Raw genomic sequence first — 13,965 nt, forward strand, 5'->3', positions numbered from 1 at the left:
CCTCCTTGCTGCTATTGCAGAGCATGGGGGCCCCCAGTATTCACCACCCCACCCAGCTGCAGAGGGAGCTGAAAAAACCTGAGGTGTGCTCTGATGTGCTGGCTGTGATGTGTGTCACCTCAAGGAAGATTCACAGCACTAAAACTGGTAGAAGAGACCAGAGGCCTAAAAAACTGTGACAGCACTAAAACTGTACAAGATACCAGAGGCTGTGCTGTGTCTGTCAGCGTTACCAAGGAGATTTCCAAGATGGCCGCTGTCTGAGGTAAAAATTACCTCATAGAACACAGCAGCACTGGCTGTGCTTTGTCACCTCAAGGAAGAATCACAGCGTTACCAAGGAGATTTCCAAGATGGCCACCGTCTGAGGTAAAAATCAACTCATAGAACACAGCAGCACCCCCCCAGAGTAACAACACAGTCCCCCAACAACACACGGGCCCCGGTGGTAATAAAGAAAACCCAGGAGGCCCCCCTTCACAGCCACTACCCAGTCAGGGGAAGGAGGGAGAAGAAGGGGAGAGAGGAAAGCAGGGCGGACCCTCAGTCGACCTCCCCAGGGAAAACACCAGCCAGACCACTTACCTGAGTAAGGGGCCACTACTTACCCGTCCTGCGACTACCTGGCTGGAGGTATCCCAGACAGAACCAACGTCCGCGAACGGCATGGCTGTCGGCCAGACACACTGTGACAAAGCCATAGAGACCGGTCATATGTGTGCCCTAGAACCGAAGTTCCCCGGCCGCCCCTGGAGCAATGGGGCCTGTCGTGGACGTCCCAAAGCTGAGCTGAGGGCCGGCACACGCTCGAAGGCCGAACATGGGGGGACTACAAGAGTCAAGACCCAGCCTGTCACCCAGTCGGCTGTTGATAGAAGAATCGCAGGATTCAAAAATGCAGGAACAAAATAATAAAAGCGAGAAAAATCGCAAGAAAAAAACTCTAGAGTACAGGAACTCCAGAGAGAGCCTGACCTCTGTCGTTAGGCAGAAAACAAACTGAGACTGCTAGAGCAGGGTGTGGGTTATGCCTGGGGGAGCCACGCCCCCTGGGAGGAGCGGTATGAAGGAAAGGTTTTTAACACCTTAAGTGCTGTAGAATTCTGCCTAAATCTCCTGGTAGGAAGAAGCATAACCCTAAGGTCAATGAAGGCTGTGTCCGTCTATGAACGAAAGAGAAAAATGCATTTAAAATGCACTGATTACTGTGAAAATGACAATTGCAGTTTGGGAGTTAACCACAAGGGGGCGCTGATGGGGTTATGTGTGACCTAATATGTGTTTCTAACTGTAGGGGGGTGTGGCTGTAGGTGTGACGTCATTGATTGTGATTCCCTATATAAGGGAACACACGATCGATGACGGCGCCACAGTGAAAAACGGGGAAGCTGTGTTTACATACGGCTCTCCCCGTTCTTCAGCTCCGGGGACCGATCGTGGGACCGTCCGCGAGTCCCATGGCCACGGAGCTTCGGACCGGGTCGCCTGCACGCGCCCGCACGGCTGGGCTTAAAGGGCAACGTACAGGTACGTTGATGTGCCCAGCCGTGCCATTCTGCCGACGTATATCGGCGTGAAGGGGTCCTTAAGTGGTTAAAGAGAACCGGTCACCAAAAAATCATCACATAGGGGACTTTGTCCCCAGTATGATGGAAAAAAAATAAAAAATAAAGTTACATTCAAGCACAAATTTACCGGCAATTATCGGTTGTTAGGGAGCGAGGCCGCCGCGTCCTTAACAACCGATGACTCATTCAGCTGTCAGCGGGTTTTCCCTGTTGACAGCCGACACCATATCTGTCTGCTTCCAGCCGGTGTTCTGTCGATTAATGCATCGAATAACGCCTCAGACGATCTGCGCATGTGCAGTAGTGACGTCAACACTACGCATGCGCAGATCATCAAAGGCATTACCAGATGCAGTAATCAACAGAACACCGGCTGGAAGGAGACAGCTAAAGGGTCGGCTGTCACTACACTCATTTGCACAGAGCGAAGGATGCGCCTGTGATCCGGTCCTGCGTAGGGATATCAGTAGAAGATTGCAGTGATGAGATCAGAGGAGAGGATGGGGGGCTGGTTTATGGGGTGCAGGAAAATTAATATATGGGGGTGCAGGGGGCACAGTGTTCTTTCCATCATATAATGTACTCCCTGTACCCACAAATTCATTACCCACCTCCATTATATAAAACTGTGCTCCCTGCACCCCCAGACACATCACCCCCCCCATATATGACACTACTCTCGCTGAACCCCCAGACTCATAAGTCATGGCGATGAGTCTGGGGGTGCAGGGAGCACAGTGTTCTTTCTATCATATAATGTACTCCCTGTACCCACAAATTCATTACCCACCTTTATTATATAATACTGTGCTCCCTGCACCCCCAGACACATCACCGCCCCCCCCCCCCATATATATATATATATATATTTGACACTGCTCTCGCTGAACCCCCAGACACATCACCCCCCCCCCATATATGACACTGCTCTCGCTGAACCCCCAGACTCATCATAAGTCATGGCGATGAGTCTGGGGGTGCAGGGGGCACAGTATTATAGAATGGAGGTGGGTTATGAAGAATTTGCAGGGCAATGTTTATCAACAACGTTTCTCAGCCAAAAGAAACATTGTTTCCTTTTGTATCTTACCGTTTTTCTTCATCTACAGATCAAAAGGGATGAACTTCATCTGCAGATAAAGAAACCTGTCAAGTAAAAGTTTTTTTTTTTTTAATGAATGTTCCTCCACCCCAAACTCGCTCCTCCATGTCTTTATGGACCTCGCTTTGTAGACTGATCCAAATCATTTGGTGGAGGGGCGATTATGGTGTGGGCGGGAGATTATGGTGTGGGGGGGAGGGGCGATTATGGTGTGGGGGTTGTTTTTCGGGGGTTGGGTTTGGCCCCTTAGTTCCAGTGAAGGGAACTCTTAAGGCGTCGGCCTACCAAGACATTTTGGACAATTTCATGCCCCCAACTTTGTGGGAGGAGTTTGGGGACGGCCCCTTTCTGTTCCAACATCAGGGCCGGGACAAGGGGGGGGGGCAGGAGGGGAGGCTGCCCTGGGCACTGTGGTATCATGCGGGGTGGGGGGGCACCTCAAGGAGATTGGGGGAGGGAATTTGTGTTGGAAGGGGGATATGGGGGGAGGCAGGGGGTAAGTATTGTTCTATGAGGGGAAATGATAGGGGTAGTGCTAAGAATGGCAATCTAGAGAGATTTGTGTTGGGAGGGGGGATGGGAGAAGATTTGTGCTTGGATGGGGGATTTGAGGGGGGGGGGATAAGTGTATCAGGAGGGGAACATTTAGGACTAGAGCCTTTGTAATAGGAGAGGGTGCATTTTTTGGGGGAGGTGGCATTTGACCAGGGGGGGGATTTGGGGGCAATGATTTTTGCTGGGAGGGGGGGATTTCAGCGGAGGGTTGGATTTGTACTGGGAGGAGGGGGGATTATGCTTAGGGAGTAAGCATGCAGATTAGTGCTCAGTGTTTTTGTGGGGGGAAACTTTGCTCATACATCTTAGTGGGGGGGGGGGGCAGAGTTTGGCATGTTCGCCCTGGGCTCTAAATGACCTTGTCCCAGCACTGTCCAACATGACTGCGTACAAAGCAAGGGGTCCATAAAGACATGAATGAGCGAGTTTGGGGTGGAGGAACTTGACTGGCCTGCACAGAGTCCCGACCTCAACCCGACAGAACACCTTAGAGAGGAGACTGCGAGCCAGGCCTTCTCGTCCTCACAAACGCTCTTCTGGAAGAACGGTCAAACATTCCCATAGACACCCTCCTAAACCTTGTGGGCGGCCTTCCCAGAAGAGGTGAAGCTGTTATAGCGGCAAAGGGCGGAGTCAACTCAATATTGAACCCTCCGGACTAAGACTGGGAGGCCATTAAAGAGGCTCCGGTAGCAGAAAGGTTAGGAGGATAATATCTCTTCTACTGGAGGAAACTCGCTGTGGGGATCGCGGAAGCGCCTTCATTCTGTGCGCACTGAACGTGAACCCTTCCATTATTTGCCTCCTCTTTTTTTTTTTTCTCTTACCACCCCCAACACACAGCGTCACCCCCCCCCCCCCAAATAACGACTCGCAGACGGATAGAAGCAAAAATCATTTTATTGGATGTGAGTGGGTGGCGCCGAGCCACGCTGCTCCGCAGTCATACATGAGCACTCCCAGCAACATCGACACCCTCGTTCTCCGAACCGCCATCCCCCTGAACATCTGCCGGGATTTTTTGGGATCTAGACGAACGATCTGTTTTGACCGTTTTTCAAACAAAATGAAAAAATGAAGAAAAAAAAAAAATCCACACAAAACTTTCATTCAATTCTCTCGGCACCCGAGTGCTATGTCTAACCAACCAGAGCAGGTCAACCCCTCCCCCCCAATCTAAGAGTATAAAAAATGGAAATAAAGCGCCACACACGCACACATTGAAGTACCTTCACAGTGGGCACAGCGCACACTCGCGCTCGCAATTAAACCTTCACGCACTGCTGCAGTAAACAGAAGCTTCCTGTGATCGCGCTGTCGGGTTGGGCAGTTGGGGGTTCTGCGCCGGGATCGAACCCTCGGAGGAAATAAATGGTACATTTCCTTGGTGGTTCCAGGACCGATATCTCTAATAATTCCTACTCTACCTACTACAGGCTAGAAGAAGAAGGCAGCCAATGGCAGCACCTCTGAATAGCGAGCAGAAATTCTCCAGCGTGGGGGGGGGCGGGAAGTCAATCCGACCGACAGCCCAATACAGAAATGTATTTCCCGACGGGGGACTCTGAGAATGACCGGACCCAACGCCGTCCCCCGTACCGTAAACGTCGTCACATACACTGTCCATATCTCTCTGACAGGACACCGCCAACATAAAAGGCGCGCTACGCGTGTCACTCCACATACGTGTGACACGGACAGTCCACAGCAAGCGGCAGAACCGCCCCCCCCCCGATAATAAAACTTGCTGCGCGCACACTACAACACAACAGACTTCTCCCGCCGAACACACGCTACGCTCCTCCTCGTTACCTAACCGCCCGGCTACACTATTTCTATCTGCGGCTAAACGGCTCACTGTTTCAATGCTATAAAAACTGTAAACATGGGAAAAAAAGTACCTTAGAGCATAAAAAAACAATAAAAAAAAAAGGAAACAAGAGGGAGGACATGTCATGACAACAAAGATCCAGAAGAGGGAGCTGATAAGTCAGACTTGTAATGACAGCATAGGGCCAGAAGAGGGAGCTGATAAGTCCGACTTGTAATGACAGCATAGGGCCAGAAGAGGGGGCTGATAAGTCAGACTTGTAATGACAGCATAGGGCCAGAAGAGGGAGCTGATAAGTCCGACTTGTAATGACAGCATAGGGCCAGAAGAGGGGGCTGATAAGTCAGACTTGTAATGAGAGCATAAGGCCAGAAGAGGGAGCTGATAAGTCAGACTTGTAATGACAGCATAGGGCCAGAAGAGGGAGCTGATAAGTCAGACTTGTAATGACAGCATAGGGCCAGAAGAGAGAGCAGGAAGATGCCGTCCGACCACCCGTTGCATGAAAATAGTTTGTACATTGGTGGAAAGTCAGACTATTCTGGTTACAGACATTAAATCATTTTTGGAAAATTCTAACTTGAAATTTGCCAAGAAAAAAACAAAATGTTCAGCGTGACACGATGAGGGCAATTATACATTTTTTTGTTAAATGAGAAAAGAAACCACTTCCTGGGAATCATTAGTGGTAGATTAATATTGATGCGCTGAGTAGGCTGTCAGCGAGTGGTTAATAGTCTCAGCAGTAAGCGGTGGTCGGGGGGGTTTACAAAGGCGATCACAGAGAGGAGAGTGATGAAGGGGTAGAGGGGGCTGCAGGGCGGACGGGGACAAGAGCGATGCGGCGGGAGAGCAACGCAGGGGGAATGGTGACAAGAGTGACGCAGCGAGAACGGGGACAAGAGCGGCGCAGGGGGAACGGTGACAAGAGTGACGCGGCGAGAGAACGACGCAAGGAGAAAGGGGACAAGAGCGACGCAGGGGGAACGGGGACAAGAGCGACGCAGGGGGAACGGGGACAAGAGCGACGCAGGGGGAACGGGGACAAGAGCGACGCAGGGGGAACGGGGACAAGAGCGACGCAGGGGGAACGGGGACAAGAGCGACGCAGGGGGAACGGGGACAAGAGCGACGCAGGGGGAACGGGGACAAGAGCGACGCGGCAAGAGAGCGACGCGAGGGGAACGGGGAAAAGAGCAGCGGGAGAGCGACGCAGGGAGAATGGTGACAAGAGCGACACAGGGGGGACAAGAGCGACGCAGGGGGAACGGTGACAAGAGCGAAGCAGGGGGAACGGTGACAAGAGCGACGCGGCGAGAGAGTGACGCAAGGGGAACGGGGACAAGAGCGACGCAGAGGGAACGGGGACAAGAGCGACTCGGTGAGAGAGCGACGCAGGGGGAATGGGGATAAGAGCGTTGCAGGGGGAACGGGGACAAGAGCGACGCGGCGGGAGAACAACACAGGGGGAATGGTGACAAGAGCTACGCAGCGAGAACGGGGACAAGAGCGACACAGGGGGGACAAGAGCGACGCAGGGGGAATGGTGACAAGAGTGACGCAGGGGGAACGGTGACAAGAGCGACGCAGCGAGAGAGTGACGCAAGGGGAACGGGGACAAGAGCGACTCGGTGAGAGAGCGACGCAGGGGGAATGGGGACAAGAGCGTTGCAGGGGGAACGGGGACAAGAGCGACGCGGCGGGAGAGCAACACAGGGGGAATGGTGACAAGAGCTACGCAGCGAGAACTGGGACAATAGCGACGCAGGGGGAACAGGGGACAAGAGCGACGCGGCGAGAGAGACGCAGGGGGAACTGGGACAAGAGCGCCGTGGCGGGAGAGCGACACAGGGGGAACGGGGACAAGAGCGCCGCGGCGGGAGATCGTACAGGGGGAACAGGGACAAGAGCGTTGCGGCGGGAGAGCGGTGCAGGGGGAACAGGGACAAGAGCGACGCAGGGGGAACGGGGACAAGAGTGAACACGGCAGGAGAGCGACGCAGGGGGAATGGGGACAAGAGTGACGCAGGGGAATGGCACAAGGGTGTTACGCCCTGCACAGCTGGGGGGGGGGGGGGGGGTGTGTTCTAGTTCGGAGGCTCACCTCTGGATTCCCCAGTTGGGGGGGGGGGGGGGGGGGGGTTGGGACACTTTTAGATGGAATATTGATAATCAATGGAAGAAGATTGATACATGAAGACGGCAGAGGGGCGACAATGAAAGATATCCGGCCGGGAACTAGGCGAGATCTGCCGGGAAAAGGAAGCGGATTCTCTCTGTGACCAACTTTATAAATCCCCCCCATTTCTTCCTTCCAGCAATAACTTCCAATCTGCTCATAGAAAAGGAATCTACAGGATGTGTCTATGGGAAGCATGGGGGTTGGGGGTACCCTGTATTGATAAGAGGCAGTTGGGGGGGTGCAGACTTTTACTCTTCAGACACGGAAAGACAAGGGAGGTTCTCTTTACAGAAATGTACACAGCACACACAGTCCAGGCTCACACAAGGCTGCTATGTTTTCCTGTCTGTCTGTGAGGGGGGACAGTCCGCTCTCCCCTCCCCCTGCAGCTTCTGGCTCAGCCCGCCCAGTGACTGAGACCTGACCACAGGGTGGTCCGCGGAGGAGGGGAGCTCTGAGCTCTTAGTGTCCGTCTGCTGGCCGATGGCGGCCGCGTTGCACTCGTTCAGAGAGGAGCATGTCCTGAAAGCTCCCTCGGCATACGGGCTCTTCATGCTCTGAACGGACTCGGACCTTGAAATATCGGACCTCTTCTGCGTGTTCTCCCGCGATCCCAACTGGTGGCCGGCCTCCTTGGCTCCCGGCACGGCGAGCTTCACCGGTCCCAGGACACTTGTGGCCATCGGTGTGGCGAGAGAGGCAGCTTTGTCACCCAGCGCCGCTGCCGCGGTCTCGCCAGGATCGAGTAAAGTGCATTGCTTTTCGAGTCCCTGCTGCCCTGGGTCGCTGGCAGTTGTCACATATTGCACGCTAGCAGCTGGGCAGGGGGTGGAAGGGGTGGGGCAAAGGGTGGCAGGGGCGGGGCAGTGTACCGCATCAGTCTGTGAAGTGGCTGCATAAGGTGTGGGTACGATCTCAGGAACACCAGCCTGAGGACACACGGGCACCTCCATCTTGTCGGAGTCTACGGGAAGGGCAACGCCAGGCTGCGCCCCCGCACTCTGCGGACTGTCATGGCGGCTCAGTTCATGGAGTGGTTTCGCGGGCACCCGCGGACCCATGTGGGCACGATTGGTATTGTGCTTTAGAGTTGCGGCTTGAGCAGCAGACGTCAGGTAAGTCTCTGGGAGTGTTCTAGACCTACACTCTGACAGCTTAGGACAGGATAAGTTGGGGGTAAGGGTGCCGGACGCTGTTGATTCACTTCTACTCCGGGAGACGAGTAGCAGGTAGGAGTCGCTGTCGCTCCTGCTCTTGCGTCGGGTCTGGAGGGAATCTTTCTCATCGCTGAATCCAGAACCCGAATCCTGGTCCGTCCTGAAGGACAGTCTCCTCCCGTCCTGACTATCCTCCGAGCCGTCGTCCGTCTCGTCCTCGGAGGAATCCACTTCTCGGATGGCCTCCTGTTTCTGCAGAGACTCCCTCCTCTCCACCCTGTCCTGGCGAATGGCCCCGAGCTTTCGCGACGACGGCTTCTGCAGCGTCCCTTTCTCGGCGATCCCCACCTTCCCTCCTCCGCCGCTCTCGCTCAGGGACTCGGGCAGACATTGCAGGCTCAGGTCCCTCTGCAGGATCTCCTTCTTGAAGTCGGAGTGAGAGATGTCCAGACTGTGTTTCCGGGAGGAAGCCAGCTTCTTCTCCGAGGACAGCGAGCCCGACAACTTCTCCGCAGACTGGACCCTCTTCAGCAGAGGAGAGCGGGGGGGCTCGGCGCTCTTTGGTCGGGAGATCTGGCGCACCAGGGGCGGAGAAGAGTGCAGCTTCACCGGGAAGGATTGCATGAGGTTGCAGTTGCCCAAGCCGTGCCCCGGTAGAGGAGAGGGAGAGCGTTGGGGGGAGGTGGACTGCGACGTGGGGGACGGTGTATGTGCCAGAGGGGACAGTGGTATGTTCCCTGCCGATTTTCTCCGAGGAGAGCGGTATTGCCGTTGCAGCTTCGGGGCCAGTCCGTGTAGAGAGCTGGGCCGGATGTGTCCAGAGCTGGCCGGGGAATTGGGAACGCTGGAGCTCGGAGAGCTGCTCTGGGAGGAGTTCCCGGCCACTGAGGAAAAAGGAGAAAAAAAATGATTATAATTTTTACCCGAGACCCTAAAAATAAAATCTATGTATAGCCAAAAGATTAAATTCTTTGGATAGAAACCCCCATCAGGGTTTTTTGGCGATCTCTGGAGATTTCCCTTCATTTCCTGTTCTGGAGACACAACGGGAAGTGAGAGGAAATCTGTCACAAAACCATCTTGAACAGGTGTCCCCCCCATGGGAGGATTTCCCCCCTCTTCCTGTTCTGGTAACACCTCTACAATTCTGTATTCCCATCACTTGTGATCTCATTGGTCACCAGAGAGCGGGAGAATCTCACACCCTATCCAAATACCACCAATTGTAACTATACGTCAGTATAAGGGGGGGGAGGACGCCACTGCAAGGGGGGAGAGGACGTCACTGCAAGGGGGGAGAGGACGTCACTGCAAGGGGGGAGAGGACGCCACTGCAAGGGGGGAGAGGACGCCACTGCAAGGGGGGAGAGGACGCCACTGCAAGGGGGGAGAGGACGCCACTGCAAGGGGGGAGAGGACGCCACTGCAAGGGGGGAGAGGACGCCACTGCAAGGGGGGAGAGGACACCACTGCAAGGGGGGAGAGGACGCCACTGCAAGGGGGGAGAGGACGCCACTGCAAGGGGGGAGAGGACGCCACTGCAAGGGGGGAGAGGACGTCACTGCAAGGGGGGAGAGGACGCCACTGCAAGGGGGGAGAGGACGCCACTACAAGGGGGGAGAGGACGCCACTACAAGGGGGGAGAGGACGCCACTACAAGGGGGGAGAGGACGTCACTATAAAGGGGGGATAACGTCACTATAAAGGGGCGATGACGTCACTATAAAGGGGCGATGACGTCGCTATAAAGGGGCGATGACGTCGCTATAAAGGGGCGATGACGTCGCTATAAAGGGACGATGACGTCGCTACAAAGGGGCGATAACGGCACTACAAAGGGGCGATAACGGCACTACAAAGGGGCGATAACGGCACTACAAAGGGGCGATAACGGCACTACAAAGGGGCGATAACGGCACTACAAAGGGGCGATAACGTCACTGCAAGGGGGACGATAACGTCACTATAAAGGGGGGATGATAACGTCACTATAAAGGGGCGATGACGTCACTATAAAGGGGCGATGACGTCACTATAAAGGGGCGATGACGTCACTATAAAGGGGCGATGACGTCACTATAAAGGGGCGATGACATCACTATAAAGGGGCGATGACGTCACTATAAAGGGGCGATGACGTCACTATAAAGGGGCGATGACGTCACTATAAAGGGGCGATGACGTCACTATAAAGGGGCGATGACGTCACTATAAAGGGGCGAGGACATCACTATAAAGGGGCGATGACGTCACTATAAAGGGGCGATGACGTCACTATAAAGGGGCGATGACGTCACTATAAAGGGGCGATAACGTCACTATAAAAGGGCGATAACGTCACTATAAAGGGGCGATAACGTCACTATAAAGGGGCGATAACGTCACTATAAAGGGGCGATAACGTCACTATAAAGGGGCGATAACGTCACTATAAAAGGGGCGATAACGTCACTATAAAGGGGCGATAACGTCACTATAAAGGGGTGATAACGGGGCTCTCTGAGCTGCATCGCCTCCTCACGGCCCTATTTAACCCCCTGAAGCCTGCGGTTGTAAAGCCGTCCCAGTCACTGGAATGAGTTGTGTTGGGTGGATGCCCAACGAAAGTGTCGGGGGATAAAATCATCGCAGCAGCCCTCTAATGTTCAGCAGCAGCAAAAAGCGGCTAAACTATGAGGTTTTACCCCCCCCAGTGTGAAAGACCCTTACACTATTAACAAATGAAGGGGGCTAGAACCAGCAGGTTTTAGTTTATAATCTCCCTTTTACAGCGGTTACACCAAGGACCAGTTTCGTGGCAGACAATTCCTCCAGGGACCGGGACGAAAGGTTGGCAAACAGGATATTTATGGAGTTAGCCCTCAGCCCCCTTCACACTACAACTCCACCTTTACAGCACAGTCCCCCCTTTATATCAGTGTCCACAGTCAACCTTTACATCACAATTCCTTCTTTAAAATGGTCCCACAGTGTCCTCAGAGCCCCTTCTTATAACAGCCACTCCTTTACAGTGCAGTCCCCGTTACATTACAGCCCCCTTTACAGTGCAGTCCCCTTTACATTACAGCCCCCTTTACATCACAGGTCCCCTTATATTACAGCGCCCCGTTACATTAATGTAAATGGGGGCTGCACTATAAAGGAGCACCATAATGTAATGGGGACTGCACTGTAAAAGGGGACTATAATGTAATGCAATGGGGACTGCACTGTAAAGGGGACTATAATGTAATGCAATGGGGACTGCACTGTAAAGGGGCACTAATGTAATGTAAAGGGGGCTGCACTGTAAAGGGGCACTAATGTAATGTAAAGGGGGCTGCACTGTAAAGGGGCACTAATGTAATGTAAAGGGGGCTGCACTGTAAAGGGGCACTAATGTAATGTAAAGGGGGCTGCACTGTAATGTAGAGGGAGCTGCACTGTAAAGGAGCACCATTATGTAATGTAAAGGGGGCTGCACTGTAATGTAACGGGGGCTGCACTGTAATGTAAAGGGGGCTGCACTGCAAAGGGGCACTGTAATGTAATGTAAAGGGGCACTGTAATGTAGAGGGAACTGCATTATAAAGGGGCACCATAATGTAATGTAAAGGGGGCTGCACTGTAACGTAAAGGGGGCTGCATTATAAATGGGCACCATAATGTAATGGGACTGCACTGAAAAGGGGTGCTCTGATGTAAAGGGGACTGGACTGTAAAGGGGACTGGACTGTAAAGGGGAACTGCGATGCAATGGGGCACTGTAATGAGTACTGTAATTTATTTATATCACAATGCCTCTTTAGATTACAGTGCCCCTAGCAATCACAGACCCCCTCCCTTACAGTGCCCCTTGCAGCCATGTCCCCCCTGCCCCTTTCTCTCTTACATCACAGTGCCCCTTTCACTCTCTGCCTTCCCTGTTAAGTCTTACCTTTGGCAGGGCAGAAGGAAGGGCTGCCGATTGGGGACCGAGGGACCGGAGCTGCAGATTCGGGGACAGGGGACCGGAGCTGCAGATTCGGGGACAGGGGACCGGAGCTGCAGATTCGGGGACAGGGGGCCGGAGCTGCAGATTCGGGGACAGGGGGCCGGAGCTGCAGATTCGGGGACAGGGGGCCGGAGCTGCAGATCGGGGACCAGAGCTGCAGATCGGGGACCAGAGCTGCAGATCGGGGACCAGAGCTGCAGATCGGGGACCAGAGCTGCAGATCGGGGACCAGAGCTGCAGATCGGGGACCAGAGCTGCAGATCGGGGACAGAGCTGCAGATCGGGGACAGAGCTACAGATCGGGGACCAGAGCTGCAGATCGGGGACAGAGCTGCAGATCGAGGACCAGAGCTGCAGATCGGGGCCGGAGCTGCAGATCGGGGACAGAGGGCTGGAGCTGAAGATCGGGACAGAGGGCTCCAGCTCCTCCCACCCTGTGACCTGCTAATAGGGTAAAATCGTCAGCGGGGCGGGATAGCCAGCAGAGGACACACAGGCATGGCGCCCGCGGTCTGTAATAGACCGGTCCGGACCGCGGTCGCCGCTCACCTCCTGCCGTGCGGGCCGGTTATCAACTGGCCAGAGACCGATACCGGTCTGCGTCCCGGGGGGTTGGGGCCCTTATGCTTTATAATATATGCGAGGGGCACACAAACTAAATTATTAAAGTGACTGTAAAACTTATTCAGCAAGAAATAAAATTTTCAGACCCAACAACCAATCATACGCCAGGGGAAGACGGATCATAAAACAGGAAGAATCCTCATTGCGCGATCGTTCCTCCAACAGAAAGATCTTATCACTATCAAGGTGGATGTTGGAAATGTGCAGTGTGACCCTCACCTGAGTGGGCGGAGTCTGGCGTGGAGCGGTAGCCCTGGGTCGGGGATCGCGGGGACAGAACGTGAGTCGGAGATCCCGGCACGCTCTCCCCGGAGGACAGCGAGCGGTTCAGGGAGGACAGGCTGCGGCTGGTGTGCAGAAGTGACGATTGTTTTGTGATCTTCCGAAAAAGCGAACTTTTCTTCTTACTGCTGAAAAAAGACGGACAAATCAATGAAGGAGAATCCAAATTTACAGATAAAAGTCCCTAGACATCGCATTTACAGTATCTCACAAAAGTAAGTGCACCCCTCAGTCACATTTCTTGTATCTTTTCATGTGACAACACTGAAGAAATTACACTTTGCTACAATGTTGTGTAGTGAGTGTACACACAGACAGGCCCCTCCCCCCAGGCGCGGCGCTCAGGCAGTGACGTTAGATCCCACATTTACCTCTCTTGCCCGTCTTTGCTTTTAGTCTTCTTGTTGCGGCGAGCCATTTTAGACTTGTGACTGGACTTCCGCGCCGGCCCGACTTTTATAGAAGTGTTCTCAAAGGGCGTGGTGGATATGGAGACTTTATTCCCGCTCTGGAATATACAATCAAATATCATGTTATCAATACAAAGATCATCAATGGTCAGAGAATACTATTTTCACACTCTACGACGGGGAGGGGGTTGGGCTGGTTAGGGGCGGGGAGAGGGTTGGGCTGGCCGAAGGGTTGGGCTGGCTAGGGGCGAGAGAGAGCCAACGAGGGGGGGGGGGGGGGG

General features: G+C 53.9%; 1 protein-coding gene across 1 annotated transcript in view; it reads right to left on the reverse strand.

The window, feature by feature from the left end:
• Positions 1 to 7,194: 7,194 nt before the first annotated feature.
• Positions 7,195 to 13,965, reverse strand: part of MAST2 (microtubule associated serine/threonine kinase 2) — a 189,405-nt gene continuing 182,634 nt past the window's right edge. Inside the window, exons 24-26 of the mRNA XM_040361097.1 lie at positions 13,646 to 13,782; positions 13,212 to 13,402; positions 7,195 to 9,279 (exon numbers count right to left, since the gene is read on the reverse strand). Coding sequence (XP_040217031.1) covers positions 7,571 to 9,279; positions 13,212 to 13,402; positions 13,646 to 13,782 — 2,037 coding nt within the window. The 3' untranslated portion in view covers positions 7,195 to 7,570. The remainder of the gene's footprint in view (positions 9,280 to 13,211; positions 13,403 to 13,645; positions 13,783 to 13,965) is intronic.

The sequence above is a fragment of the Rana temporaria genome, chromosome 7 (assembly GCF_905171775.1).
Source record: "Rana temporaria chromosome 7, aRanTem1.1, whole genome shotgun sequence".
Classification (NCBI taxonomy): Eukaryota; Metazoa; Chordata; class Amphibia; order Anura; family Ranidae; genus Rana; species Rana temporaria.